This window comes from Passer domesticus, chromosome 5, assembly GCF_036417665.1.
Source record: "Passer domesticus isolate bPasDom1 chromosome 5, bPasDom1.hap1, whole genome shotgun sequence".
Lineage (NCBI taxonomy): Eukaryota > Metazoa > Chordata > Aves > Passeriformes > Passeridae > Passer > Passer domesticus.
The window spans coordinates 43,694,347-43,721,728 of NC_087478.1; the positions used below are offsets into that span (position 1 = coordinate 43,694,347).

Consider the following 27,382-nt stretch of genomic DNA (forward strand, 5'->3'; position numbering starts at 1 on the left):
TTTCTTAGTAGTGTTTCATGGACTATTGAAAAACTGTAAATACTATATTTTCAATTTAATTCTTTAAGTTCAGTTTCATTCTGCTATAAGCTAACTCTGAGTAATTTTTTTTTTTGAGCTGAAGAAAAATCAGTCCTACTTGAAATTTAAAACATTGACATGAGTATATTAAAGTATGGGAAGCAGTATCTATGTAAAGATTATCTGATAGTTTTAAACTTCAACAGCTAAAAAGAAAAGCATGTTACTTCTGATCGTCGATATTAGAGTTTTTAATGTTATCTAAGGAAATGTGATTATATGGGTTTTCATTTCAGAAAACAGCTACAGAACAATTACAAATTGCTTATGAAATTCTTGAAAAAGCAATTGATGACATGAACACATCTCGGTTAATGACCCTTTTGCCAGATGGAAAGTCGATATTTGACAGATGCTGTACAAAGGTAAAGTTTACAAAAAGCTACACTGCAACAAAATCTATCAGTAATACATTGTATTTTGATGACACAAACCTCATATTTTCTTCATACTTAGAAATCTTAGCACTATCAAATGTACCTCATCTTCCTGGCCCATGTAAGAAGAGAACAGAAAAAATACATCCCCATGTATTAGTGTTGTGGCTTGACCCCAGCTGGCAACTGTGCCCCTCACAGCTGCTCACCCAGTGAGCACAGTGTCCTGGGGGAAAGGTAAAAGCCAGAAAACTCATGGGTTGAGATAAGGCCAGTTTAATGGGGAAAGCAAAAGCTGTGCACACAGGCAAAGCAAAACAAGGAATTAATTCACCACTTCCCACGGGCAGGCAGGAGTTCAGCCAGCTCCAGGAGTCCCCATCGCATGTAGCTTGGGTGGCTGGAAGGACAAATGCTATCATTGAACATCTGCCCCTTCCTCCCTCCCCGAGGTTCAGGTACTAACTATGGTGTTGTAGGGGCTGGAACATCCCTCTGGTCAGTGGGATCACCTCCCCTGGTTGTGCCTCCTCCCATCTTCCTGTCCCTGCCTCCCTTGTTATCACAGCCTTGATGCTGTGTGAGCACTGCTCATCAGTAATGAAGGTGTCCCTGACATTATCAACATTATTTCCGGCACAAATCCAAACCACTGCTCCATACTAGCTAGTGTGAAGAAAACTAACTCTGCCTAAGCCAAAGCCAGCACAAGTTGAAAGGGCATTTTTCTCTTTCAATAATAAACTATGAACTCCTTTAGGCTCTCTTTAACATTTTCTTTTGAAATAATGATATTATATTAATTTCTTATATAAAATAAGAGCATAAATCCTTTTTATATGTATTTCTTGCAACTGTTTATTATTAAAATAAATTTTTATTCTTGATGTGACTTCAGATTTTCTAAATATTTTCATTCTGTATCAATATGATATTTGTTCTATGGATTGGTAACACAGTAAAAGATATTTTTTTACAGTTTTGTCTTTACTATTGATCCAGTTTTCTACTGATTCTCAGATTTTGTCTAGCTCTCTTTGTCCATTATCTGTCCTCTCTCTGGTCACTTTCCTTTCCATGCTTTCTTGATTGCCAGCATATTACACAAGTATGACAAATTTCAGCGATTGTCAGTTTACTGAAATAATATCAATATCAAGAAAAATGCAGTAAGCTAAGCAGTGGAAGTTTGTATTTGCTTAATTGTCACTTCCTATTTATTAGGTGGACTCAAATGATCAGAATTTGAATTCTGTTTTGGGATGTGGTGATGATAAAACAGGAAAAGATAATGGTTTTGTAACAGATTTACACTTGGAGCTCATTCAGGCCCAACATCGAGTAGCTGTGAAACTTCTTAAAATTACACAAGGTAGGTTTCAATAAAATTAAATAGTCTTCATAACTTGATTAGAATATGTTTTGCCAATATATTCTGTAGTACTAAGAAATAAAGGAGTACCTGCTTTCTGGAGAGGAGCTGATGTTGGGCAGTTTGTATGCCACATATAGACAGAAATAATGTACTGAACTTGCAGAATTTAGATTTACATTATACTAGTCTGCAACTTCTACTCAACCAATGGGAGTTAAACTTTGCTTCAACTAATGGATTTCATTCCTAGACAGTTGGTTGTTGTATTTTAGTTATAATATTTACTTCTACAATGCCAGTAAAGAAAAATGTTCCGCAGATTTTTTTTCCTGTCATGCAAATTTTCTCTCTAGAGAATGACTTGAATATTTTATTCAGTGCTCTTTGTAATTGGAACTTCTACTCCTGTGAAGTTGTCTCTGTATGTCAGCAGATACTCCACTCTTGCCAAATGGCTTCTGAAAAAAACTCAGCTTGTTCTCTCATTCTTAGTGTTGTTTTGTTTTTTTTAAATTAAAACCTAGTATTAGTTTGACACTGCAGAGCTACACTGCTCGCTATGATCAAACAAAACCTCTCTTTTTCTGTGGTGTTAATATAACTACAAAAGATGTTAGGCAGGAGGGTGGAATATTTTTAGTGGCATGATCTGTGCAAGAAATTCTACTTGAACCAAATAAAGAATGTGAGATAGAGCAGGTCTTTACTATAAGACTACATATTAACCTCTCACTCAAATTTTTGCAATAGCACTATCAAATAACTCAGTATTTCCTTCCCACACAGGTGCTCAAGTTGTTGACAGAAGTCCTAAGTCTAGTAAGTCTCATGAGAAGAATATTGAAGATCTCCAATATTTATCAGGTAAGACATTACTTGAAATTTTAGAAGTACAATAAATTATTACCACGGTTTTATAAATGTCTTAAAATATCTGTTTTTTAGAGGAACTTATAATGAAAAAAATTAAAAGGAATAAGCTATCCAGAGCAATCTTTTTGATACAGAAGGCTGCACAGAAGTTCCCTCAAGACTTAAGTACTACTTCCCAGAGGCAGCTACTGGAGGTAATAAGAAAAACCTTATGATAGAACTTCTTTACCATTAGCACAGTTTTTCATGTTCTGTGTAATTAAGACACATAATACTGCTCATAAAAACAAGGAAAATGGAAGGAACTTGAGAGTCATCATGTGTTTTTAACTTCTATTGTCAGTTTTTTTCCTGAGAAGTTTCAAAGAATAAAGTGATTTCAGAACAAGGAAAGAGCACATCCCCAAATTTTGCACATACATGCAAACTTCAGGAAACCTGAGACTGGATAATATCTTTTCTTCTGTGCTGTATCTCCTGGACCTTGCAGTTATGAAGTTAGACCTTGATCAAAATGTCATTCAGGTTTCCTTACTGTAACCTTTGACATTGTTCTTTTCCCCAGATCTCCAAGTCTTAGAATACTTTTTCTGGTGATGATGACATGGACTTTATTTTATCAATTCTAAAAAAATCAGTTTAGATATTGGGATTTTGGAATCTGTTGGAGCTAAAAGCAGTCTTCCTGGGTTCATTTAAGTCTCTTGAAAACAATGAGAGTATTTCCATTGACATTTGTGCCAGCATCTGTTCATGAAAATTGCCTGCTCATCAACAGGGCTTGAAATTTCTTTATAGCCTGTACAACAGATAACAAAATCTGCAATTTTCACTATATAATATATAAAAGAGTATTTTAATGTTACTAGAAGTTGTTTTTCTTTTAAGTGCCACAGATTTAGAAGCATGATAAGTAACGTATTTATTACAACAGAAGAATGCAAAAACTGATCTCTCATATATTTGTAAAATATGTGTTATTTATGAAAATCACATCAGATGTTGTAATACAGTAGGCAAATTCTAACTGTAGTCACCAGTGAATACTTACAACATTTCCCAAGAAGTACCTGGTTATCCCAAACAAACATTTACCAAGGTCTTATACTGACCTTCACTACCTTTTGCTTCTGTGCACTTTTCACCAAGAAAGATGTAGATAAAAAAATATATCTGCAGATAGTTGGCAGAAAATATCAGAATTCATTTTGTCTGGACAAGCTTAGCATGATCTCTTCTGATATTTGTTTTATCATGAATTATTTAATTATATGCTTAATAGTTTTCCTGATTGAGGTGGATGGTGCTCACTTAATAAGCAGCAAATCCATACTTTTATTTTCATGCTTTTACTTTTTTGTACTATAGAGTTTTATATAGAATTGCACCTTATGGTATTTTCTCCTGTAATCAGCACAATATGCTACAAATCTGTTTTTGTTATGTAGCAAAATAGGAAGCAGTTTATTTTATTTTGAGAAACATACAAATAACCATTTCTCATGCAGTAAACAGCTGAGTAGATGTGGAAGCTTCTGAGTCATATGCGTTTACTCAATGGCATCAAGCTGCTTAATGAGCTGCTGTGCATTTTTATTATTTCTTTTGCAGTTGTTTAATTCTTACTTTCTGTCCTATATGTCTAGTTGGGCATACAAGTTTTTACAGAATTGGATATTCTGGTAGTTCTCACTGGCCAGTTGTTATATTGAATTTATGTGATTAAGTTGATGTCATGGTATAAATCTGTGACAGAGGCAAGGATAACATGTATTTTATCACAGGTCAAGCATTTGGGGTATTTATGGTGACATTTGGCTTCCTCAGCCACAAGATTATTCTTGTTCATCTTGCAATGCTGCCACATTTATTATCTTCCAAATTCTACAATTCCTGAAGTACAGGTCATGCAGTACCATTCTCAGTCACAGCACCATCTTTATTCAGCCTGGGAGCATTTTCACCCTTGCACTAATCAGAAATATATCCTCAGACAAAAATAAGTCCATGATACTTTTAATTAAAAAATATGTCACTGCTTACAATGGTGAAGTATAGTTTTTAAGGAACCAATAAAACTTCAAACTGCTGATTGCAAATGTTGAATGGTTGTATGGTGGAAAGAGTCACTCTGTATCTTGTTCTTTATCTTATAGCCTTCCTATAATGTGTCCCATTAAGGTGCATGCAACCCTAATCTAAAGGGTGAGGGAATGAGGTAGAGTGGTAGGGCTGTGAAAATGATTAGCCATGCAAAAGGTCTATTAAATCTTAGCTCCCTGTTTCACTCATTTAACCATAAACCTGAAATATTTTCAGAATTTTTGGACATGAGATTTCAGGCTTACGCAGTTGCTGATCTGACCCACTATGGTGTAATCTTCTAAATGTACGAGGACAGAAACAAGGAACGGTTAAGGTGCAAGATTATAGGATTGTCACTGAATTACCAGCAACTTGGAATTAATTTTTCATTTTATCTTTCAGACTCAGCTCAGCCTAAATTCTTGGTCCAGTGTAGGGTACTAAAAGGTGTCAAATAAAATTTCTAGTTGTAGGAATATGTCATTTCTTGTCTCTACACAAAATGTAATCCTTGTTCATGTCTCTGAGTTGGCCTTTTTGGCTTTGATATGCACTGAACAGCTGCCACAAGTAAAGATGCAGAAGTACTAAGTTCTTAATACTAGATTACCAAGTTAAGTTTCTCTTGAACTGGCAGTGAAATCAAGGTGAAGAAACCTAACAATTTGCTATTCAGTCAAGTAAGAAAAAAGTGTAGCTTTGATCTCCAACCAAATGGCCACATAATCACTGTATTCAGGATGTCCCCACATCTTTGAGACCTGACTGTCAGTGAGCTTTCAGCTGTCTACAGTTAACCAAGGGAAAAATGGCTTAGCCCTACTTTTTCTGGATCCACATTATCCTCCTTTTCTTTATTTGTAGAGTTTATTTTTTCCCTCTGTTTCTGAAGTACAAAAAATTCAGTCCCACTGTTTCTACAGCTCCTCTAGAAATTCCACAGATTAGGTTTCCAACTCTCTCACAAATATGAGTTGGTATCTTTTTTGTTTCTTGTTGGAGTTAACCACTGACTGGCAGTGATTGCTTATCAACATTATATGTGATCACTCTCTTTTTTCCTATAGGTTCTTCCAAAATTTGATATGCTTCTTCTAATTATGAAATTAATCTGCATATATAAGCTTACACAAAGTACCATTCATCCTCATTTAGGATGTTGGATAATATTAAAAGCTACTGAAAGTTTTCTACATAGCAGTGAAATTTTCTATGACAATTTGAAAACAACGTATAAAATTTAAATGCCTGATTGTTATATTTTAATAGTTTTCTGTTTTGTTTTCATTTGAATCATAGGAAGCACTAACTTTAATTGAGCAAGTTGAAGCTGAACAAAGTGCATTGTATCACAGTCTCAAAGAAGCTATGAGCAGCAAGAAAAAAAGCAGGACTCCTCCGCCTCCTCTGTTACTTTCTAGATCACATTGCTCCATGACATTTAAACCAGCCCCATTTGATTCAGATATTCAGGTAATATTTTTCATGATGACTGCATAAGAAATAGCTAAACCATACACAAGAGGAAAAGTTGTTTCAACAGTGCTATACCAACACATTTTTCTTTGTTCCTGAGAGGATTATGTTCTTCTGACTTAATTAAGTATCTCTTTTTTTCCCTCTGTGAGTCAGTTTTCCTCTGTGACTCACTGTTTTGATGTTTACATTTGCATGAGACTTTCTTAATCTCATGCATCATGTCCCTTGGTGCTTCTTTGTCTAATACTTACTTATTCCACTAATCAAAAGCAAATTTTCTTGCTTAGGGGTTGACATACTCGTAGTTACCCTCTGAAGAGAGACAAGAGTGTTGCATCATGTGATGCAAAAAAGTACCAGACAGACGTCTCTGTTAAGGAAGTGTTGAAGTGACACAGTTCAGGTGGAAATAATCCACTTTTTGTTGAACATTTAGAGTCACAGGAGTACGTGGATCATAGGGAGTATTAGGAGAGGTCTCTTGTCCAATCTTCTTCTAGAAGTAGGGTTGGCTGTGAGACTAAAGCACTTTGCTCAGAGCTTTATGCAGTAAGTTCTGAAAACTTCCAAGAATGGAGACAGCTTCTCTGGAAAGTGTGTTCCAAAAGGGCAACATGTTAATAGAAATTTTTTTTCTTATGTACAGTTGGAGTCTCCCTTGCTTCAATTTAGATCTATTGTTTTTTTCTTCTCCTTTTATGCACTACTGTGAAAGATAAATGGCATCTACTGTCTCCCTTCCTTTGCTAATCAAGTAATTGTATCACAGAGAGGCCAGTCACAGTGGTCAGCCCTGATTTGCCCTTAGTAAATCCCTTCTTACTGTTCTAAATCACCTTATTGTCCTTCCCTTGTGCAGAAAAGATTCAAACAGGCTGAAGTATGAAAAATTCACTAGCTGCAGTTTTCTTGAGAGAGAAATTTTCATAGTGATTTTGCAGGCTTCTTCAAAATATTCATTGTATATACCCAGTAGAAGCTCAAATCTTGCTAATAGTGGTAAGAATATTTCTGCAAACAGTTGTTTCATAATCTGCAGTTTTATTTCAGTTTTATCAGTAAATTTCAAACAGTTTAATTAGGGAAAAGTTTATAATTTTTGTCCTTACTGAATCTAAAATAAAAGTAAAAACCCCCGAAACTTTAAACTTTGGTGGCTTATTTGTTTTAGTATGTGTTCCAACTTAATTTTGTTTGCTACAGGAGAGTGAATGCAGCATCTTGGGCCACTAGATGGCGAAGTGTGATTAGTATTGTTCTTGTTTGAGTCCCGATAGTCTAGAAGACATTTTTTTCTGAAGTTAACACATAGCTCTTGAACAGACAGGAAAGGTATTTTTTTTAATGTAGAAGTTATTAACCGAATACTTTAGATTTAGTTAGTTTCTTAGGATAAATGTGTGCCTTGGATTTAATTAGACATATATAGTTCTTGTACTAGGAGTCAAAATACCTGTGACATTTTCAGATCTTAAGGCTCATTTTGAGAAAATAGTCTCCTCCATTTCAATAACACCTTGTGAAAAACAGTCCATAGGGGAACACCAACAAATGTCATCATTTAGACTTCTGTAAGGCCTTTGATACAGTCCCACGTGACATGCTGATCTCCAGATTGAAGAGACATGGGTTTGATGGATGAATCATCATTCAGTGGATAAGGAATTGGCTGGATGGACACAGCCAGAGTTGCAGTCCATGGCTCTATGTCCAGGTAGAGGATGGTGATGAGTGGGGTGATGAGCTCCCTCAGAGCTCACTCTTGGGACTGATGCTGTTCAGTACCTTCACTGATGACAGGCAGTGAAAGTGAGAGCAGCCTCAGCAGGGTTGATGACACAACAGAAGGAAGGGATGTCATACCTGCATTTCTTTTGCCTGATTTTAAGGGTCTGTCTTCAAGGAGTTTGCTAAATTGGAACCCAGTGCCAATTTTAGAAGAATACGATGGCAGGGATAAGAATGAATCAAGGATGAATAATGGATCTAGGTGACTTTAAATCTATGACCTGTAGAGTTTGTGCTTTGGGATAGCTTTGAGGAATAGGGTAACTCAAGGTGGGGTTAGGATAATGGAGAATCATCTGTTTTTATTGCCACTAGTAGTACATCTATTTTTTCAGCTAAATAAATTAATTGATGTTTTTAGTGCCGTTAGACTATATTTTTTTATAACTAAGCTGAGTTTTTTTGCAGAGACTGTTTTCACAAAATTTGTACATTCTACATTAGGCAAAAATTGGAAATAACACTGTGCATCAACTAATTTTGTTCTCATTTTTTTCAAAGGTTTCATGGTACTGTATTTTGGGCTGTGTAGCAGGAGGAAGTAATATGAAAGTAAGGTTAAATAACAATAAGCTTCAAAATTCAGGAGAACAGGTAAGACAGAGGTAAAACTTGTTTAGTTAATTCTCTCTTCCTGTTAAAAAATCCAACTCTCTAAATCTTCCTAACCGACACGTTTTTTAAAATCATGTAACTGGCTAAGCCTTTGACAAACTCTTCTATCTTTAGACCAAAAATCTTCCAGGAATATTTTTTGAATAAGAAAATAAATTACTAAAAAGCTTCAAGAAGTAAACAAATCTGTATCTTGTTATAGTTTTTTGAGTGATATCTAAGAAATGCAAAAGTAAAAAAAAATATGAAGTATTTCTAGAGTGTGCTCCAGACAATACTCTTTCCAGGAATTAAAAAAAAAATTCTAAACAGATAAAAATTCATTATTCTTCTTAATTGTGTAACTTCTATCAGCTATTTCTTCTAAACAAGACATTGCCTTACTTAATGCTGGCAGCATGATAATATAACTTTTTCAATAGCCTTCATATTCAGACACAGTTTAGTTCTAGTTCATGCTCTTTCCCTTTCATTCTGTGAACATGTGGTGCGGTGAATCATCCCACACGTCTTTAACTACTTATGACTGATCATGTTGACTGTGTTGGTACTTCTACATTATTTGTTCATTACAATTTGACCTTTAATTTTTTTGATTTATTTTTGTTTGTTTGTAGGTTTGGTTTTGCATTTTTAGGTAGGTTTTTTTTTTTCCCTTGGATCACATTTTGGTGTTTCTGCACAGACTGAGAAAGTTCTGGATTTCATTCACTCATGCCTGCTATTGCATTGTCCTTCTGTATGACAACAATGAACCATCCAAATACTGTGCATTTTGTAATTTAAGAAAGAAGCAAGAAAACTTCAGCATGTCCACATCAGCTTCTGTAGTCTGAACTTCATTGATCACCTCAGTGATCATTTATGTATCTGAAAATCTTTATTAAGAGTTCTGTTCTTTGCAGGGCAGGTCTCTTGTGCTTTGTGACAGAAGAATGATGCCAACCTCTTTTGCCTGATGTTTCAGGCCTTCCTGGCTTTGTAAGCAAGCTCTGTGCTAACACTAATAGACTTGTGTTTGGTGATGGAGAGGGAATCTGCACCCTTCGTTCCCCTGGCTCCTCTCCTTAAAGGAAAGTGTATGAAAAGAGAAGGTGTGTGTAGGTACTGGCAGTAGAGGCTTTGATGTCATTCCTGATACTCTGATCATCAAATCCACAAACACAAGCTTTCTGTGATGTTTAGTGAGTTAGTTTCAATATTCCATCCCATATCGGGTGAATTAAGTGTTTGACAGGTGACTTTCACCTGCCTGCTGTTTTTTCTGTGAATTTGCTGCAGTCCATCCAAGCCCCTGACCATCTTAGCTCTGACAGGCACTGGAGACACACAGACCTGAGGTTACCCATACACATCTGCAATGGAACTCCTGTTTGCTTTAGGATATGCTTTTGCAAAATGCTGATCTGCAGACAAAGTCTCTATCTGCTGACTTCAATAAAAAAGTTTAGAGTTCTTGGGGATAGAATGATCTATCAACTTATCATAAAGGGATGTTGCAGACTGTTGTACACTTCTGGTTCAGGATTCAGCCCCAGCATCCTGAAGGGATTTCTGTTGTTCAGAGGTCTCCTTATGGAGGACAGACTGTTTGAATAAGAGCATTGTGTTGATGCTCCATTATGATGATCTCCATTTTCATATTAATCCTTCCTTCACTGGCACTTGTTTCTTGTTTCAAGACCCTTGAAGTCTTTAAATGTTCCTTGTGTAAGTCAGCTTGGTCACAGAGAGGAAGGTGGAAAATCCTCTTAGGAGTGAGCCATGATGTTAAAGTGCAGGTGTACAAGTACTTGAAGGAAAAATGAAGCTCTTGAAAGTGTGTTGTTTGCTTCACAGACTCCAAAGTGCTGTTAATGGTGCTGAAAAGAGCCAGAGATATCTCTGCCTATATCTGATGCAAGAAGGTGGCATGTATGAATGAGAGCAGTATGGTCTTTGTCTGGAAGCACAGCTCAGGGGCAGAGCATTTTAGCTTAGTGACTGCAAGCATGGACAATCACTGTGTGAATGTTCAAGTGGACACAAGTGTCTTAGAAAAACATCAGATTCTGGTACTTAACTGTTCTCTTAGGTTATGTGCCATGTGTACACATCAGCATTCCAGAGAAAGCATCCTTTTCTCACCTATCATTTCATCGTTTTCTCATAGTTTTCAAGAATTTAATACCAGAATCTAGTACATTACATGCTATTAATCTGGATTGTACTTTGATTGTATCCAAGAACATTAAACAGTTTGTTTAATAATTAAAGTTCAGAATTTGATATTTGTTTTTGGTATGTACAGTGAGTCTAACTAGAAAAATATTTTTATTGGTAGATACCAGCAGATGGGAAAATTCTCTTAGAAGTACAGGGGTTAGATGCCAATGAGAAATACATATTTGCTGTGGCAGCATATTCTTCAGATGGAAAACTTATTGGGGATGCCATTGGGCAAATGACTAAGCCAATCCTTGCCTATCCACCCCTTTCTGCTATTACTGTTCGAGCATACCTAACTCAGGTAGGGTTGGAATATGATAATGGACATGTATTTTCATTTGGTTGTAATTATTTGTTTTCAGTGGTTGTTCTAAAACTGCCTCTGGTAACAGCCTGAGACCTCCTTGCCAAAAGCTTGATAAGCACAAATCGCAATTTAACATAAAAATAGTATATCCAATAAGTTAATTCTTAATTCAAAATTATTGAAAATGTCAGGTTAAGTGGAAAGGACTCAGATAGTTTTCTTACCCATCTCTGTTTTACAGTCTGCATTTAACTTTTTTCTTTTCTTTTTTTTTTTTAATCATTTGGGTTTTTTTATTTTTGTGGTTAAAACTAAGTACTAGAAATCCTTTTGTTAGCCATTATGGAATAAAAAATGTTACTGAACTTAGCAGACATCAAAGCCAACCATTTTCATATTGAAATTAGTTTTCTATTATCATGTGAAAGACCACAAAGGTTGCCAGATTATTATAATTTTGTGTTCTTACAAAAGGATATTTAAAACAGATTGTGACACAGAGAAAAGTGAAATTATCCAGCCCTGTAGATAGATCACAGGGAACAATTAGAAGCTTTCCCAAAATATTCCACTGTAAGATGTATCCCCATGAATTTGTGACTACTTGTTTGGCTTAGTTTACATCCTTTATTCAGAGCAGAAGGGCATTCTGCAGTATTAGCAAAAGAACAGTGAACCTAGATGAATTTATGTGCCTTCAAGAGCTGCAGCACAAAGCTTGTAAACTTTTCCAACAGGGCTGTTAGAGCACTGGTCAGCAGTCCAGGAACCCCTTTGCTTTCTCTGATGCTCAATCTGAATCACACTAATATTAGTATAATCTGATTATTGCTGCATGTATTTTATTCAACTGTGTTGGGATATTCTTAGAGAAGTTGTACATGAACACATTGTGGGGAGTTTTGAAACCTTATTTATCCTGTAATTTTGTCTGGCTTGGTTATTCCATGAGCATGTCAACTCACTGTTTGTTTGTTTTTTAGGTGGCCTATCAGACGGGCAACTTTAAATTAGCCAGAGCAGCATTTTCACCAATGTGGGATTACTTTGTTTCAGATTCTTCTCCACTGCCTCCCAATGCAGCTGTAATTTCTGCAAGTAGTAATTTGACTATAGCTGAAAAAAGGTAATTGGTGAAACAAATTAAAATAATAATTAATTCTCTATAATTATTTTTTAATTATAGATGTGCACATTTTATTTAGAAGAGTTCCAAGTTGTGGAATTTTGTTCAGGCTAGTGATATGAAAAACGTTCTGAAAAAAAGGTTTATAATTAGCAGAGGATTTTTGCTATTTATGGCACTGCTAACATTTACACACCTAATTCTTTGTAATGGCTGTTTTCTTAAGATAACTGTGAAACATTTCCAAAGTGGGTACTAGTTTTGTGTGATGCATTTTCATATGCAAAATGTATCATATGCACTGGGTGCTTGACTTTCCAATTAAGAGAGCAATATGTCTAACAAATAGTGAACATTTTGTCAAGAACACCAACCAAACAGGTAAATTCTTGCTAATTTTGTTTTGGGGTAGCTATATAATGTGCCAATAATCTTTGCATATGCTAAAGGTCTTTAGATATATTTAAAATTAATTATTTTATGAAAAAATTTCAAGCGTTCAACCATAATTATAGAAGTTTTTCATCGCCCAGCTAGAAAGTTTTTGCTTACATTTACTGAAATTCAATAGATCCAGGTTTGGAAATACATCAAAACAACTTATTCCCAGAGAAAAGAATTTTTAATGAAATAATAGACATGAAATATTATAAGAAAAATAGTTTTATATGTAAGTCAGTGATTTATGATTTGACAATGAATTAACATCCAATATAACTGAATACAAATAATCAGCTTCAGTGCCTGTCCTTCAAATGCCTGATACCAGGCATAAATGCACCAAGGGTCTCGATGTTACATGCCATAGTCATAGCAGCACTTGGGATTTACAGCCTGTGGATTGCATTGATGCTGCCAGAAAAATCACTATACATACTATTTCATGACTGTGTGGAGTTTTTTAATCTACCCCTGGCCAAGCAACAAAGCAGGTATAGTCCTTGTGCTCTTTTCTGCATTTGTTTTGTCATTACTATTTTTTCATAAGCAATTTTTTTACCACATCCAGCTCTAGAGATAACATTGTAATGAGTCTGTTTTCAGATAAATTAGATGAAAACAAAAATTTTTAAGCAGCTGTGCAAAGAAGTTCTGGGGATTTTGTTTTTCTGACAGTTATGGCCAAGCCCTCCCTCCCCCACTTATATTTTTTTTCAATTAACAAGGAAGATTCTCAGTGCTGCGGTATCAGGCAGTTTCAGGTTTACTGAGCAGTAGGTAAGAAATTGGACTCGCTAAAGGGGCAGCAGAGGGAGCCTGAAGGAAAGGAAACCTGTGTTTCCAGCCAGAAGCCCTGGTGGTGGTATCTTGGTAATTTCAAGTGAGTGAATGTGTCTATTTGATCTTCCTTCTCGAGTTTCAGTCTCTTTCAGGAAATACCATCGAGGAGAAGAAGGAATTTATTTATTGTACTTCAGAATCGTAGGATTTTTCCTGTAACAAAAATATTTAAAACATACAGCGAGTACAAATGCTCCTTTGTCCCCAGGGAAGGGGGGAAAAAAAAAACCAACCAAAAATATCTCGACAGAAAAGCAGACAAAAGAGAAGAGATTCTTTTGAGACTTGTAATACAAGACATAAGTGTTGAAAAGGGGTCTGTTAGTAATACTTAGTAATGGCCTTCACAACTGTGTGCATCATTGTCAGAATACAGAAGAACAATGTGTAAAAGGAGACAGTGAAAACAAGCTGTAGCATCTGAAGTTTTCAAAGACAGTTCAAAATTAGTTTCACAAATAAGGAAAAGTTGTCTTAGATTAGTAGAAAGTGGATAGCAATTTCAAAAGCGGTCATATTTTTATTTATTTAGCTTTTAATTTAGAAATTTAAAGCAAATTTTTCAGTTTTCTATGTGACTTATTTCTAGAAGAAGTTATAGTAATCCTTTTTGTCCATAATTTTAAAATGAAAGACTTAATTTTATTATACTGCAGTGTCAGGCATGCAAGATCTGAATCATCATTAACATGATTTTACTGTTCTTTTGTATTTTGTAGGTTACATTTTGAAGCTGTATCTCAGACTTCTCCTATTACCTTACACCTCTTTTTGAGGAATATATTTGCTCTTTCTGATATTAGTGTCATGGAAGGAGCACTCTTCTGTGATTCCATCTGTTCCAATGAGATATTTTATAAGGAGCAAGTATGTGTGATTTAAAATAACATACTGGATTTGATTTTACTTTTTCATTAGCTTTATTTCATCATTCCAAGATAGATGTGGCAATCAACTAATTCTATTTACAGAATACTCCATTTTCTGTGGGTTACATGGCCTTTCTTTCTGAAGTATTTCAGAAACTGTTGATTATTTACACCCTGCTGGAATGATGGTTTCTGAATCAGTTATTTTCTAATCCAAAGCCCACTGAAGAAGGATTTTTCTTGACTTCAGTGGTGGTAGACTGTAATATAAGAAAGAAGTATAATAATTGTTATTTTTGTCCCCTTAAGAGCTACCTTGAATTTTTAATTTTCAACACTTATACTATCTAATACATGTATTTTAATTAAGATGTGACTTCTAACAGGGTTCCATAGTCTTAATATAGTAATATTTAATTTCAGAGTTTTTAATAGTATAAGGGCATTTTAATGACAAAAAACACACTTTCTTTTTTATTTGGATAATCAAGCTTTGCCTCCTGTTTTATTGCATTCCTATTCTATTCCTTTCTTTGTTGAAGTATTTGTAAAAAATGTGGGCAGTTCATTACTCCATGACTTTACAAGATTAACTTTCACTTACAAGGACTGCAACAGATAACTTGAAGGGAAGGGAAGGATTTAGCCTTCCCTTACTGACTCTGAGAGGCTTGCATGTGAAATTTCTACTCCACATAGTTTGAGGTTATTAATCAGCCTAGATTTGTAAATTATATGGGCAAACTCAGAGGGCACAATTAGATCAAGAGCAGTCATTTTCTTTAGTATCAGGAATGTGTTTTTAATATACTTCTAACAGGTGTAAATTTAAATTCATTCTTAAACTTTCATCTTACTTGCTGCTTATCCTGCTTTTTAAACTGCAGTAATATCTGTCTTCTTCCACTCTCAAATGATTTAAACGACAGAATGAATATTTAAATCAAAATGTGTTTTTCTTTTACAGGTAGCTAGATTAGCAGAATGTGAAAGAATGACCGTGGCAATTGAACTTAGCAACTGGTTGAATGATCCAAGTTACGCCCTGCAGTCTGTTGTACAATGTTATGGTCTCCTGGCCCCACTTATTTATCACAAGATTTTTTTAGTGCCAGTAGTTCAGGTGAGAGCATTTTAAGACAAAGCAGCTGTCAGGTCCTGCATTTATAGTGATTCAAATTAAACTTATAATAGGCAGTACAGTTGGAGAGCTAAATATCTAGGCTTTGAGTTCTTAATAGCTGATAAAAGAAAAGCCTTTTTGGAGTTTTATATGTCCCCAGTGCATCGAAGTTCAGTGTAAGCTGCACATATTCTGCTCTCAGATATGGTGAAATAACTGCAGAGTATCGATTGTTTCTTTAGGGTGATTGTTGTATTTTAAACTGTAGCAGAAATTACAATGTAATTTCTACTTGAATGTTATTTGCAGATGGCAATTTTGAGGAAAGAAAAGCAGCATTTGCTTGTGGGTTTTTTTTTGGTTGGTTGTTAGTTTGTTTTTTTTGGTTTTTTTAAAAGTTTTTTTTTTTTAAATTCAGAATGTTTGCTTCATATAGAGTTTTGTTTTCTTCTGAAAGAAAAGAAAGCTATTCAGTGTTTTGACAATGCAGTCTTTAGTTTTCAGGCATGTGCTCCTTTCCAGAAGCAAGCACCTTCTCTTCAAAAACAGAGTACATTTTATGAAGCAGCAGATGTGGATTTTAGATTCAGCAAGCATCCAGTAGAAACATGCAAATGTTTTTCCTGTAATTAGGTAGCCTTTTTAGGTAGCAGCAATAAGAGTATACTTGCAGTGTGAGAAAGGATGAGGTGACTGCACTGCAGGTGAGGCACAGACCAGCAGCATCTGAATATGGCAGACAGAGCAGGGTGCTTGTAAGAGGATCCAGAACAGCCCAGGGAACGTGAGGTTATTGGGCTGGCCCAGGGTCCATCCAGAAGAAGAAGTCAGGAGGTGCAGGAATTGAAGCCAGAGGCTGGAGATAAGGCTACAGCCCAGGTCCAAGGTCTGTCCAGGAGAAAGAACTGAAGAGCAGCACAGCAGTACTACAGCTCAAGCAGGGACTGAAGGCTTGTGCCTGATCTTGATTGTCATTCTTGGGCTCCTGGGTACAGGGTATGAGGGGAGGTCTCCAGTGAGGATGCTCAGGGAAGAACTGCTGGGACACTTAGGGCCCTGAGAAGTTTTCAGAAGTGCTTAGGGAAAAAAAAAAATCATATTCTTGCTTAAGATGCTGTTGTCTGTGGTGTCCTGCTAAAGTATAGCTAGCCACTGGAAATGACTCCTGTTTCAGATTTCTTAATTAAAGTGAAAAATAATTTAGCCACATGTTCTTTCCATTTCTAATGGACAAAATTGGGGAAAGAAGTATTTTTTTTACAGCATACTGGAAATGCATTTTTTTTAATTTGAAATTTTACCATCTCAATATATTTTTAAGCAGTCCTCCAGTAGGATTATGTTATCTCACTGAATTAAACATTTTTGGATTTCATGTTAGTTAATCAGCAAAAATATCCATCATGTATCTATATATTAATATCTGGGATTTTGTGTGAACATGTCATTTATTCCCAAGGGCTGGGGTTGAAATCTTAACACTGCTCAATTAAATGGAAATGTAATTATTGGCATTTGTACAGCTAATGTTTTATCCTGTGCATTAGATTTCAAAGTATTTTTAAAGTTCACCATGAAATACAATGGGCTGTGCAGAGGTACAAACTTGTAAGTATGCTCCAGACTATAATTTTGTTTTAACCCTTGTATTTACAGATCCTCATTAAATGCTTGGCTGTTCTCCAAGAAATTCCAAGTGCTGCTTTGCAAAGGAGAGAGGAAGGATGTTATGAGAGTATTCAGCATATGATAGCTTGTGCTTCATATCATACAGCAAAGGTATGGTGTGTGTTTTTGTGGTTACAGCTTAATTTGAGATATAGCTCTTGTCATTTTGAGGGAAAAAAAGAGATTTAGTAAGCTGGCCTTCTGAGTGATATCTTAGAGAACTAGCAATCTTAAACAGTAAAGGCATACAAATATTTATTAGTATTATGAATCAGTGCATTTTTATAACAATGACATTTTGACTTTTTACTGTTTATTCAGAAAATAGTCTATTAGTCCATGTCATCAGATCTAAATTTATGTGATTGTGTGTAATTTTACATTTAAGGTAGTACTATTTTCAATAAGACATACATGTAATATATAATTTTATAAGTGTACTTATTGTAAATAAGCCATATTTGTAGTTTTAATCGGGTTAACATATCTGTTTTAGTTGCTAATTAGATACAAGAGACTTTATACTGTTTAGTCTTGCATGCTGGCAAAAATAAAAACACCTTGACTTTCAACCATAATATATATCTGTAGATGACATTTATGATTCAGATACTCAATCTATTTAGTGAGATAAGGAGAAACAGGTACTGTATTTTTTTCCCCTCATGTATAGGGACATACTGCAGTTAATTACTTGCTATTATAAATGTGTGATACTGAAAAAGTCAGCTTTCCTCTAGCTTTGGGTACACCTCATACTGAAGCTGAGCTGAGGCTAAGGATTTGAGGGATTGCCCTGTGTTGGTTCTTTTTAGGAGCAGAATCTCCGTGCTAACCTCACAAGAGCAGATCAGAACCAAATAACCCTAAAAATGCTCTGCAAGGCCAGCATGGCTGGGAGGCCAGGAACCAAGGGCAATGCCATGGCTGGCAGAGCAGCACCTGGTATTGATGTTCAGCCAGGCATGCAGATTATCAGGCAAATTTGTGGTGATGAGGCAGGTCAGGTTTGAAGCTGGGGAGTCAGTCCACAGGTGAGGATAAGGCCTGGTGAGGTGGCTAAGGTCAGACAGAGCCCAGCAGGCTGGTCCACCATGACCACTCTGAGGTCAAGTTGGACTCAGAAGTTGCTCCATGGGCCAAGTGCCCAGTCTAGTGGATCCATTGCCACACCCAGGCATGACTTGCCCCAGGCTGGAGACCAACATTGCTGCCAAAGGAGCCAGCAGGGACTGTAGGCTTAGACTTGAGCTGAGAGGCCCCACAGGCACAGGCCCCAGGTGAATGCTATCAGGGCCAATAAAGCCTATTAGAAGCCTTGAAACCTTGATTAAGTGTTTGTTGTTGGATTCCTCAGCTAATTGACTACCACTTATATTGCTGATTTTTTTTCCCTTAGAGATAGCATTTCAACAGGGTAGCATGCAGAATAGTAAAGAGAATGAGTGAATTGAAAATGCTTCTCATTAAAGCATGGTATATATTTTTCTTTTGACTTACAGTCAGGGCATGTACTGTGTTTAACCTAAGGTAATCTATACACTTAGGATCACAAAGGCAAAGATCCTAATGTGAAGTTAGCTTGCATATATAGCAGAAGCACTTGGGCCTTTTGAGTTCTATATAAAGAAGATAAAGCCATCGAAAAATATTCACTGCACTGTTAATTTATAAATTTTGCAATTTAAAAATAAATTTCACCAGTCCTTTCACTAATACAGTTGGGATTTTAAAATATGTTCTTGATACCAGAGAGGCAAATGAGGATCATTTAGTTACCCTTTATGTTCTTTGATAGCAGTACTTCCTGAGAAGAGGGAGAGTGTCAATCACAGCAATAGATGCTTCTGGGGAAATCTTTCTATTCTCTGAGGGATAGGCTAAGCAGAATAGAACACATGGATAACATCTGCAATTTCAATTATTTTACATGTCTACAGTCCTGGGTTTTTTATTAAAAGAAACTTGCATATTGAATAATTAATTTATATTTATAATATTCATGCATCTTGACAATTACAAGTAGACAGTAATGAAATATTACATATTTTGTAAACAAAAATTGTATAATGGATTATTCTTTTACAGGTACTACATTCATGGAAAGAGTATGAACTTTCAGCAATTATCATTAACTATGGGAAAAAATTGTTGATCTTACCAGGAGTTTCACCTGGGCAGTCAGGAGATGTGAAAAGTGAAAAAACACGCACTGGCAAAGAGGTAAAGGTAGGTGCTCTGGTTTTTACTTTTTCTTTTCTCTAAATTCTGTATTCTATTATTTTGAAGACTAGATTTTTAAATTTTTTGTTCTAGAATCACAAAATGGTTTGGGTTGGAAGGGACCTCAAACATCATCTTGCTCCAACCCCCAGCCTAGGGCAGGGACACCTTCTACTAGACTGGGTTGCTCAGTGCCTCATCCACCCAGTCTTGAACACCTCCAGAGAATGGGAGTCCCCATGCTTGACAAAATATGCTGTGCTAAAAAAGTAATGAACATGATTTCTGTTTCATCAGAAAAGAAAAATAATACAATATTGATGAAATTATAAGATATAGATTTAGAATACTTGTGATCTAAGCTAAATTCCATTATTGACAAGCTGGTTTTAGTTAAGTTAAAGCTAAGCTTTCATAACAAAGTATTCAATATTTCAGAGACGTTCCTCAAGGGCATCCCATTTAGCTGCAATGGCAAAAGCAGCAGAAAATCTAAATAGTCTTGAAGCAAGTCTCTTCAAACTGACAGAACCAGGTGGGTGGACTGTTGAAAGACATCTTACCACATCTATGGAATTTTCTATGGTTTGTTTGTAAAAAACTACATTTACTGAAGTACTTTTATTTCTTATATCTTCCATGATGACTCAACCAAAGCAATAATGATCTTGGTAATGATCATCTGGTAGTGATGTGTGTATTCATATTTTTTGTAATTTCCACTGGAACACTCATTTCTTCTTTCAAAGGAATATTCCTTTGTGAACGGTTCTGCAAATATTTATGTTCTTCCAATCTGTTTAAATTGGATTCCCTGTTATTTAGGCTTGCTTTATCTTCTTTAATCAGAAAATGCAGTGGCAAAGACCACTGCTGGTAGTAATGACCACTGCAGGAAATTTTAGTGGTGAAAACTCCCTGAAGAAAGTTAACAGAAATTGTCCTTTTTGTGAGGGAATTGCATGCATCCTAGTATTTGACTAAGTATTTTAACTTGGGAATGAATAAACATATTTTAAAATATCTTAGAGTGTGGATAAAGCACAATAATTTTATGGCTAATAATCCTGCCAAAATTAGAAGAATTAACAAGTAAGAATTATAAAGGAAATTTGGTTAGAACTTAATCTCGGAGGCACCACTGACTTGTACTCCTTGGAGCCTGTATAGAATTGTAGAGTAGTATAGGTTGGAAGGTATTTATTCCAACCCCCTTCTCAAAATAGGTACAATTAGATTAGCTTGCTCTGAGGCTTGTCCAGACTTTGAAGAAAGCTTCTTTCTGAAGAAAGAGATTTCATAACCTTTATGGACAACCTGTTCTGATAGTTAACCATTCTTGTGGTTAGAGAGGTTTTCTTTATATGTGTTTGGAATTTTCTGTTTTCCAGCTTGTTTCAATTTCCTGTTGTGCCATCAGTAAGGACAGTCTGTCTCCACATTCTGTATTCCTCCTGTTAGATAAGTGGAGATTTCTCTTAGGTTTCTCTTCCTAAGACTGAATAAACCCAGTTCCCTCAGCCTCTTCATGCACTATAGCTCCTTGTCATCTTGGCTGTGCTTCTCTTGACTTCCCTGTGTCAGTATCTTGTACTACAGTGCCCAAACCCGGGCACAGTAACCGAGGTGTGGTCTCACAAGTGCTGAATAGAGGGGAACAGTCATGTCCCCTGACCTGCTGGCCATGCTGTTTCTAGTATAGCCCAGTATGCCGCTGCAAGACCACACCCCTCATGTTCTAGTTATCATCCATCACCTCTGTACATGCTTTTGTTCAGAAGAGAAGCATTCTTGTGAAAAATAGGATAAGGGGTGATGGAAAAATTCCATTAATCTGTGAAATAATCCTTCATATTTGCTCACATTGATGCCTACATTCCTGCAAAACAAGTCACATAAGGAAAAAAATCTCCAAGTTAATTGCAAGTGTACTTAATAGAAAGTTAAATTAATGGATTGTTAGAAAAAACTCATATTTTCAATAGCTGGCAAATAATTGATCGCTAAAGTCTGCTCTGCTTTTGAAATAGCCTATTTGTCAATAGTTTCAGGATACAAATTGAGAAGAAGCCTTTTGGTGTGGCCATGCAAAGCTTACAGCTGTCCTTACAAATATGTATTAATGGTTTAGGACAATGTGCACACCTGTAGGGCATGCTGTTAGTAATGTTTTGGAAAAAGCCTTGTCATAGGAAATCCTTATAATTGGATCAACACTTAGCATTCTACTGATGATAGTCTACAAGAAAAATTGAAAAGAGCTGAATTTACTTCTTTCAAAAGAAGAGAAAACCAAAATATTTCACACACAGTACAATTTAAATTCTGAAATTTCAAATATTTTCCCATTAAAATTTTTTGGGACATATTTTTCTTTGTGAAAATGCTTATTTGGAGCAACATATTTTTGAACTTTTCAAATGGGAGAGAGTACTAAGAAAGAGTATCCTAAAAAGAAATTTTCAAAAAGTCTGCTTTTCCTGATGGCTGTCCTAATTAGTTGGACATTATTTACATTCAGCATACCTAAACTGACTGCTCTCACTGGAGGTTGTAGCTATTGATCCACAATTGCAACTGGTTCCAGAGTGCATTTTTAATCTTGTTTTTTTCAGGGATTTGCTGCATTGATGTTTTTCAACCACAGGACTTGTCTAAGCACAAAATTTGTAGATTGTTTTTCTTTATTAAGAAGAAATAACAAGTAGTACATGTAACATTTTTTTGGTGCTCGTCAGATAGTGATGTTTAATCAGCTGTTGTGTTTAACTGCCAGAAGCTTGAATCCAAGTTATTGTCCTATATATTCTGTATAATGTTCATATCTGTGTATTCGATATACAGTATATTATTTATAGAATATAACTGAATAACATCTATTTTTGTAAATATTTAGCTTAAGAAAAAAGAATCCTCTACCTACTTACGTTATCCATACACAGAGTATGAATGTAAGCATTAGTCAACAGCAGTATCATAGGATCTGTTCTTGCTGAATAGCCTTAAATACATTTTTGACACATCCTTTCTGCACATTCTTCTCTACATATGATTTTCATGGCTCTTCAGACCTCTGATGAACTCCAGACATCCTCTCTCATGACAGTGAGAGATTTAAAAGCAGACTCTGTGCTGGAGAAGGATTTTTTTTTTTTGTTAGTTATAAGTAGAGTTTCTATTGTATCTTGTCACTACCTTCCATAATCGATTTCATTTGGTTATTGATGCAGGTCCTGGAAAACAGCTTACAGGAAAGGAATCTCCTTTGCTCCTCTACCCTGTAATTTCATGTTGGCCATCAGAGAATGCTTATCGTGAAGGTAGGGTAGTTGGTGTTTATATTGATTGTAAGGGCTCCTTTACTTCAGAAGGTTGCCAGTAAAGCAATCTCATTCCTGCTTCGAATAAGATCTTGAGAATGTTACCTTCATTTAGTTCTCCAATATAGAAAATCAAATGAAACATAGCTTATAAAAAGTTCTCGGTATAAACACATTGAGAAGTGAACGCAACCAATTATTTGGGGTGTTCATGCTAAGTATATAAAATATTAATATTTTAAATTCAATCATGTTTGTTTTCTAGTAACCTTTATACACAAGTAAATTTAAAAATTGCACCAAGTTTTCAAAGATTCTCTTTGTATGGAATGTTCTTTTAAAATTGAGATTCCACATTAAATTATCTCACTGGAAGAGGAATTCACAGAAATCTGTCTCTATAATGTTTGTCATTCTAAGAGTATATTAAATAGAGTGAGTTTATGATTCTGTATGCCCAATCAAAAGAAGCATTTAGCAACTGCCATTGTGTATCCCTGATTTTAGTGTCACTATGAGTACACAACCTGACATAAATAAGTGCTTTGAGGCATATGTAGCTGTAATTCTAGCTGGATTCAGAATTCTGTTAGAGCATAAACACCTGTGTTATTTGTTACCTTATTGCAGTGCTTAAATTCAGAGGCCAAAGACGTTTCCTTGAGTTCTTCGTTCAACTTTTGCACAAAGTCCTGAATGAAGAGAAGTTTGAGTGTGTTGTGGAGTGGGCAGAGAGTGTGGAAAATAACTTGAAAAGGTAGATCTCTGTTACAGTAGTAGTGTAACACCTAGTTAGCCTACTGAGGCTGATGAGAGTCACAGTTACAAAAGAAACTCTTAAGTTTTACCCTTCAGAAGACCCATCAGGAGTAATTTCCATGACTCTTAGAACACAGAGGATTACACAGATATTATTGTGGGGTGGTGGCATAGTTTAGGAAGGTATGATGGGTTAAATCCAAAGCAAACTGATCAGGGCCTACTATAGTGTCAAAAAAATTCTGTGGGGAAAAGATAAATGGAGCCAAAGTGTAGACACTTACCTGAGAAGATCCTGCTTTTAAAAAAGCACATCAGTATTTCTAAAATATGAAAGGCAACTAATCATATTTAAAATATGAAAGGCAAATAATCAGTGAAAATGAGATATGTATTTTAGGGAACAGGAATTGTGGTTACAAGAGACCAAAACAATAGGACGTGAAGAAATTATTTGCAGAATTCTGTAATATAATTTGGATAATGAAGAAAACTATTTTATTTTACTAGCTTTAGGAAGGTGATTTAGTTGTTACTCATAAATTCAGACTTTTATAATAAACCTTGAAAATTAACAATTCCTATTTTCTTAAGAGGATGAAGAAAAGAAAGTCTTTTGAATTTAAAACTGCAAATGAAATAGGAATTGCTTGATTTGCTCTATATGTTCCCAAAGATAATCTTTTACTATGAAAGGAGTTTAACATGATGGTGATTATGATGATGCTTTAAAAAATATTTTTTATCAGGAGGAATGAGAACTTCCTTGGTGCTGATGGAATTTCAACACAAGTAAAATCTCTCACTCTGGGAGAAAGCAAAAGTGCTGCAGGAGTTCAGAAAGTGAGTTATATTTTTAAGGAGTTTTGTATTTTTACTGGGTAGCAATATCATAAGAACAAAATAAATTTAAAAAAAATCATCTCATAAAAATATTATCTAGAGACATCCAGAATTCCTAAAATTTGGGATACAAACTCTAGTCCTCAGCTGACCTCTGCACTTCTGAAACCAGGAAGAAAAGTTGGCGTGGGATTTATCTGAAAGACCAACAATTGTGAGAATTTGAGATGAGTCAGAATAAGGAATTCCAAAATCAGAAGAAACTTGCCTTTCCTTACTCCCTTTAAAAGAACATGGTGGTAATAGAAATGTCTTGGGTACCATCACATTCAGAAAAGGAGATCAGCTCAGGCCTTTTTGTACAATACATACTTAGACTTTTTTGTGAGTAATTGTTCGTGGTTGACTCCTTGTGTAGATGTTCTAATTGCACAGTAAAGGCTTTTTGTTCAGAATTAATTTAAAATAAATTTTTACTTTTACTGGAAGATGCAAATAAACTTAATGGATTTGTATTATTTTGGAGGAAGAGTTTTCTCCCTCATAATCCTCTAGTAATGTTGAAATACTGCTAGCATCTGAGATAGATTAGGATAAGGGTTTTTCTGTCTCCATTTTTGCATTACAAAGTTTTACTGTTTCTAATATTAGGAAAAGAACTGTCATTATTTCTGTGATGAAAACACTGATATATAAAAGAAAATGTTTAGAGACCTGGCTGGCTTCTTTGTGTCAGGCATTTGACATGTACTTTGCAGAAAAATTGTGACATTTTCAGGAATTTTTTAGGTATTTATTTTGCAGTCTTATTTTGACAACCATTTCCAGGATTTATTTTTTAATGTTCTGGTCCTGCATAAGCCAAACTGCTCTATACCTCAAGTAATTGGTAATGTAGGTATACATTACTAATTATACATATTACCAAATATACATATATATTTGAAGTATATTTAAGATTTTGATGCAAGATTTTTATTTTAAAGGGAAAGAATACCCCACCTTCAAAGATACCAAAGGCATCACCTTCAAAGAAACCAACAAAAAATGCTGCGCCTAAGACAGGACCTCTCAGAGAGTATTTTATGAAAAATCCAGATGCAATGAATTCTCCAGAAACACAAAAGTAAGCAGTTGTCAGGCTCATATACAGAAAAAATATTTTGACTGAAATTTAGTTTACAATTGTGTATTTTATTTTTTTTATTATATCAAAAAGACTTAATTTGTGCACATTCCTCTCTGCACATTTTTCTGGTACAGTTTAGTATAAAATTGGTTTCCACTCAAGAAAATCTGTTCCATTTCTATTTAATAGCTGTTAATGATTTCAAGTCTTTGTATTAATAATCAAAGATTGTATTTCAATTGTGTTAGCTTGAGCATGTTGATTCATCAAGGTGGAAAAGCTCTGATAATCTGTGTATTATAATGCTTTTCAAACTGTGTTGGGGAGTTTATCTGTTGCAAAGCTAATAAAATATTTACAATTAAATATATTTATTATTAAATAAATAATTTAATAATTGTAGGAGTAGTTTGAGAATGATTTTTGTGGTCCTTGTGCTAGACTTTTTGGACTACCTGTTCTGTAGCTTCCAGAAAACTGTTTTTTGATTTAAAAAAAATAAAATTTCACCTCTTCTTTTGGCAGATATTTGTTTATATTTAGTTAACTTGCCAATAACGTTACCTTCTGACCTAAAAGCATGTGTAGTGTTTATAACTTGGTCCTTTGGTCACTTATGATTTCAGTAATTAGCAAATAGAAAACTATAAATATTTGCATATAAGCAATCATGTAACTGATTCTGGAAGTGTTTTAAATAACCTAAACAAAGTCTCCATATAATCTAAATATTCACCTAAACCATCCAAAAATGTTATTATTCCTCCTTGACAGAAGAAACCCTACCTTGCTTAAAATGATTTTCATGGCTTTCAGCAGAAGAGGGGATTTTAAACCTATCTTGGGTTTTTATCAGCTACTCTTTTGTGTCTTACATAACAGTAATGCCATCTAGTATAATCAAAATTGTATGTGGTATACTATTCTTCCCACATTTTCAAGGTGAAAAACAGGCAGAAAAATAATTTAGATTAATAAAGGAATCAGTTTACAGTTCATTTAAAAAAATGAGATTTGGTTTGAATATATTATTGTATGTTTGTGAAGTAATAGGGAATTTTTTCATCTCTCAGGGAAACCTTAAAAAACTTGGGCTGGAAATTAAAGGCAGGCATCCAGATTTGAAATACTATATTCTCTTCATACTGGATGTGCTTAACTACCAAAGCAAAGCAATAAAAAAAATCCAGATTTATAGTGTAATAGAAGACCCTCCTGAACTGACTTGGAAGCACATGGTATTTGCTATAATAATCTGTACAATTCAGGGACAAATAACTTCGAAATGATCTAAACTCTTTAAAGTACTAAGACAATTATCTTATAGAAGCTGCTAAAATATAAAATAGGATTGATTGTGTGTTAAGTACATTTAAAGAAGGAAAGCACAGTTATTTTTCTTGACTAAAGCAAAAGTATTTTATTTAGAAATATGTCATGTGCTTATGCATATAAATCTAGGGATATGCAATGGAATATTGGTGTATCTTTACCAGGACTTTTTTTTCTAGAGCTTCAAGAAAACAGATTTTCATTTTTTGCTACTTCATATGTTTTTGTTTAGGAAAGTCAGGGATAAGTTGCAGAAATTAGCTCATCAAACGTTAGTGATGCTGCTGAGTAAATACGTAACGCGGAGTCAGTTCTGTCAATTGTGTCTTGAAGAGATGCCCTGGAAGTCTCAGATGAATATCTATCTGGCAGTTGCACACTACCACCTATTTAAAAAGAACCTGGAAGAGCAATATAACATTGGAATTAGTGGTTCACAGCATCTGGACAGGTACATCTTACTGCACCATCAGTGATTGCTATTAATAGAGATAATTGTGTTATTGCTGTTAATGCAGACA

General features: G+C 35.1%; 1 protein-coding gene across 5 annotated transcripts in view; it reads left to right on the top strand.

The window, feature by feature from the left end:
- CFAP54 (cilia and flagella associated protein 54) overlaps positions 1–27,382 on the top strand; it is a 101,538-nt gene that overhangs the window by 25,505 nt on the left and 48,651 nt on the right. For 4 of the 5 annotated variants that reach the window (XM_064419779.1, XM_064419781.1, XM_064419782.1 and 1 more), the window contains 18 exons: positions 318–446; positions 1,683–1,830; positions 2,620–2,697; positions 2,779–2,900; positions 6,091–6,264; positions 8,560–8,652; positions 10,997–11,182; positions 12,172–12,314; positions 14,315–14,462; positions 15,432–15,587; positions 17,244–17,366; positions 19,344–19,484; positions 19,917–20,013; positions 22,709–22,798; positions 23,429–23,555; positions 24,307–24,400; positions 25,387–25,526; positions 27,094–27,312. In XM_064419779.1, coding sequence (XP_064275849.1) covers positions 318–446; positions 1,683–1,830; positions 2,620–2,697; positions 2,779–2,900; positions 6,091–6,264; positions 8,560–8,652; positions 10,997–11,182; positions 12,172–12,314; positions 14,315–14,462; positions 15,432–15,587; positions 17,244–17,366; positions 19,344–19,484; positions 19,917–20,013; positions 22,709–22,798; positions 23,429–23,555; positions 24,307–24,400; positions 25,387–25,526; positions 27,094–27,312 — 2,408 coding nt within the window. The remainder of the gene's footprint in view (positions 1–317; positions 447–1,682; positions 1,831–2,619; positions 2,698–2,778; positions 2,901–6,090; positions 6,265–8,559; positions 8,653–10,996; positions 11,183–12,171; positions 12,315–14,314; positions 14,463–15,431; positions 15,588–17,243; positions 17,367–19,343; positions 19,485–19,916; positions 20,014–22,708; positions 22,799–23,428; positions 23,556–24,306; positions 24,401–25,386; positions 25,527–27,093; positions 27,313–27,382) is intronic. The other variant, XM_064419780.1, reaches the window with a different exon arrangement.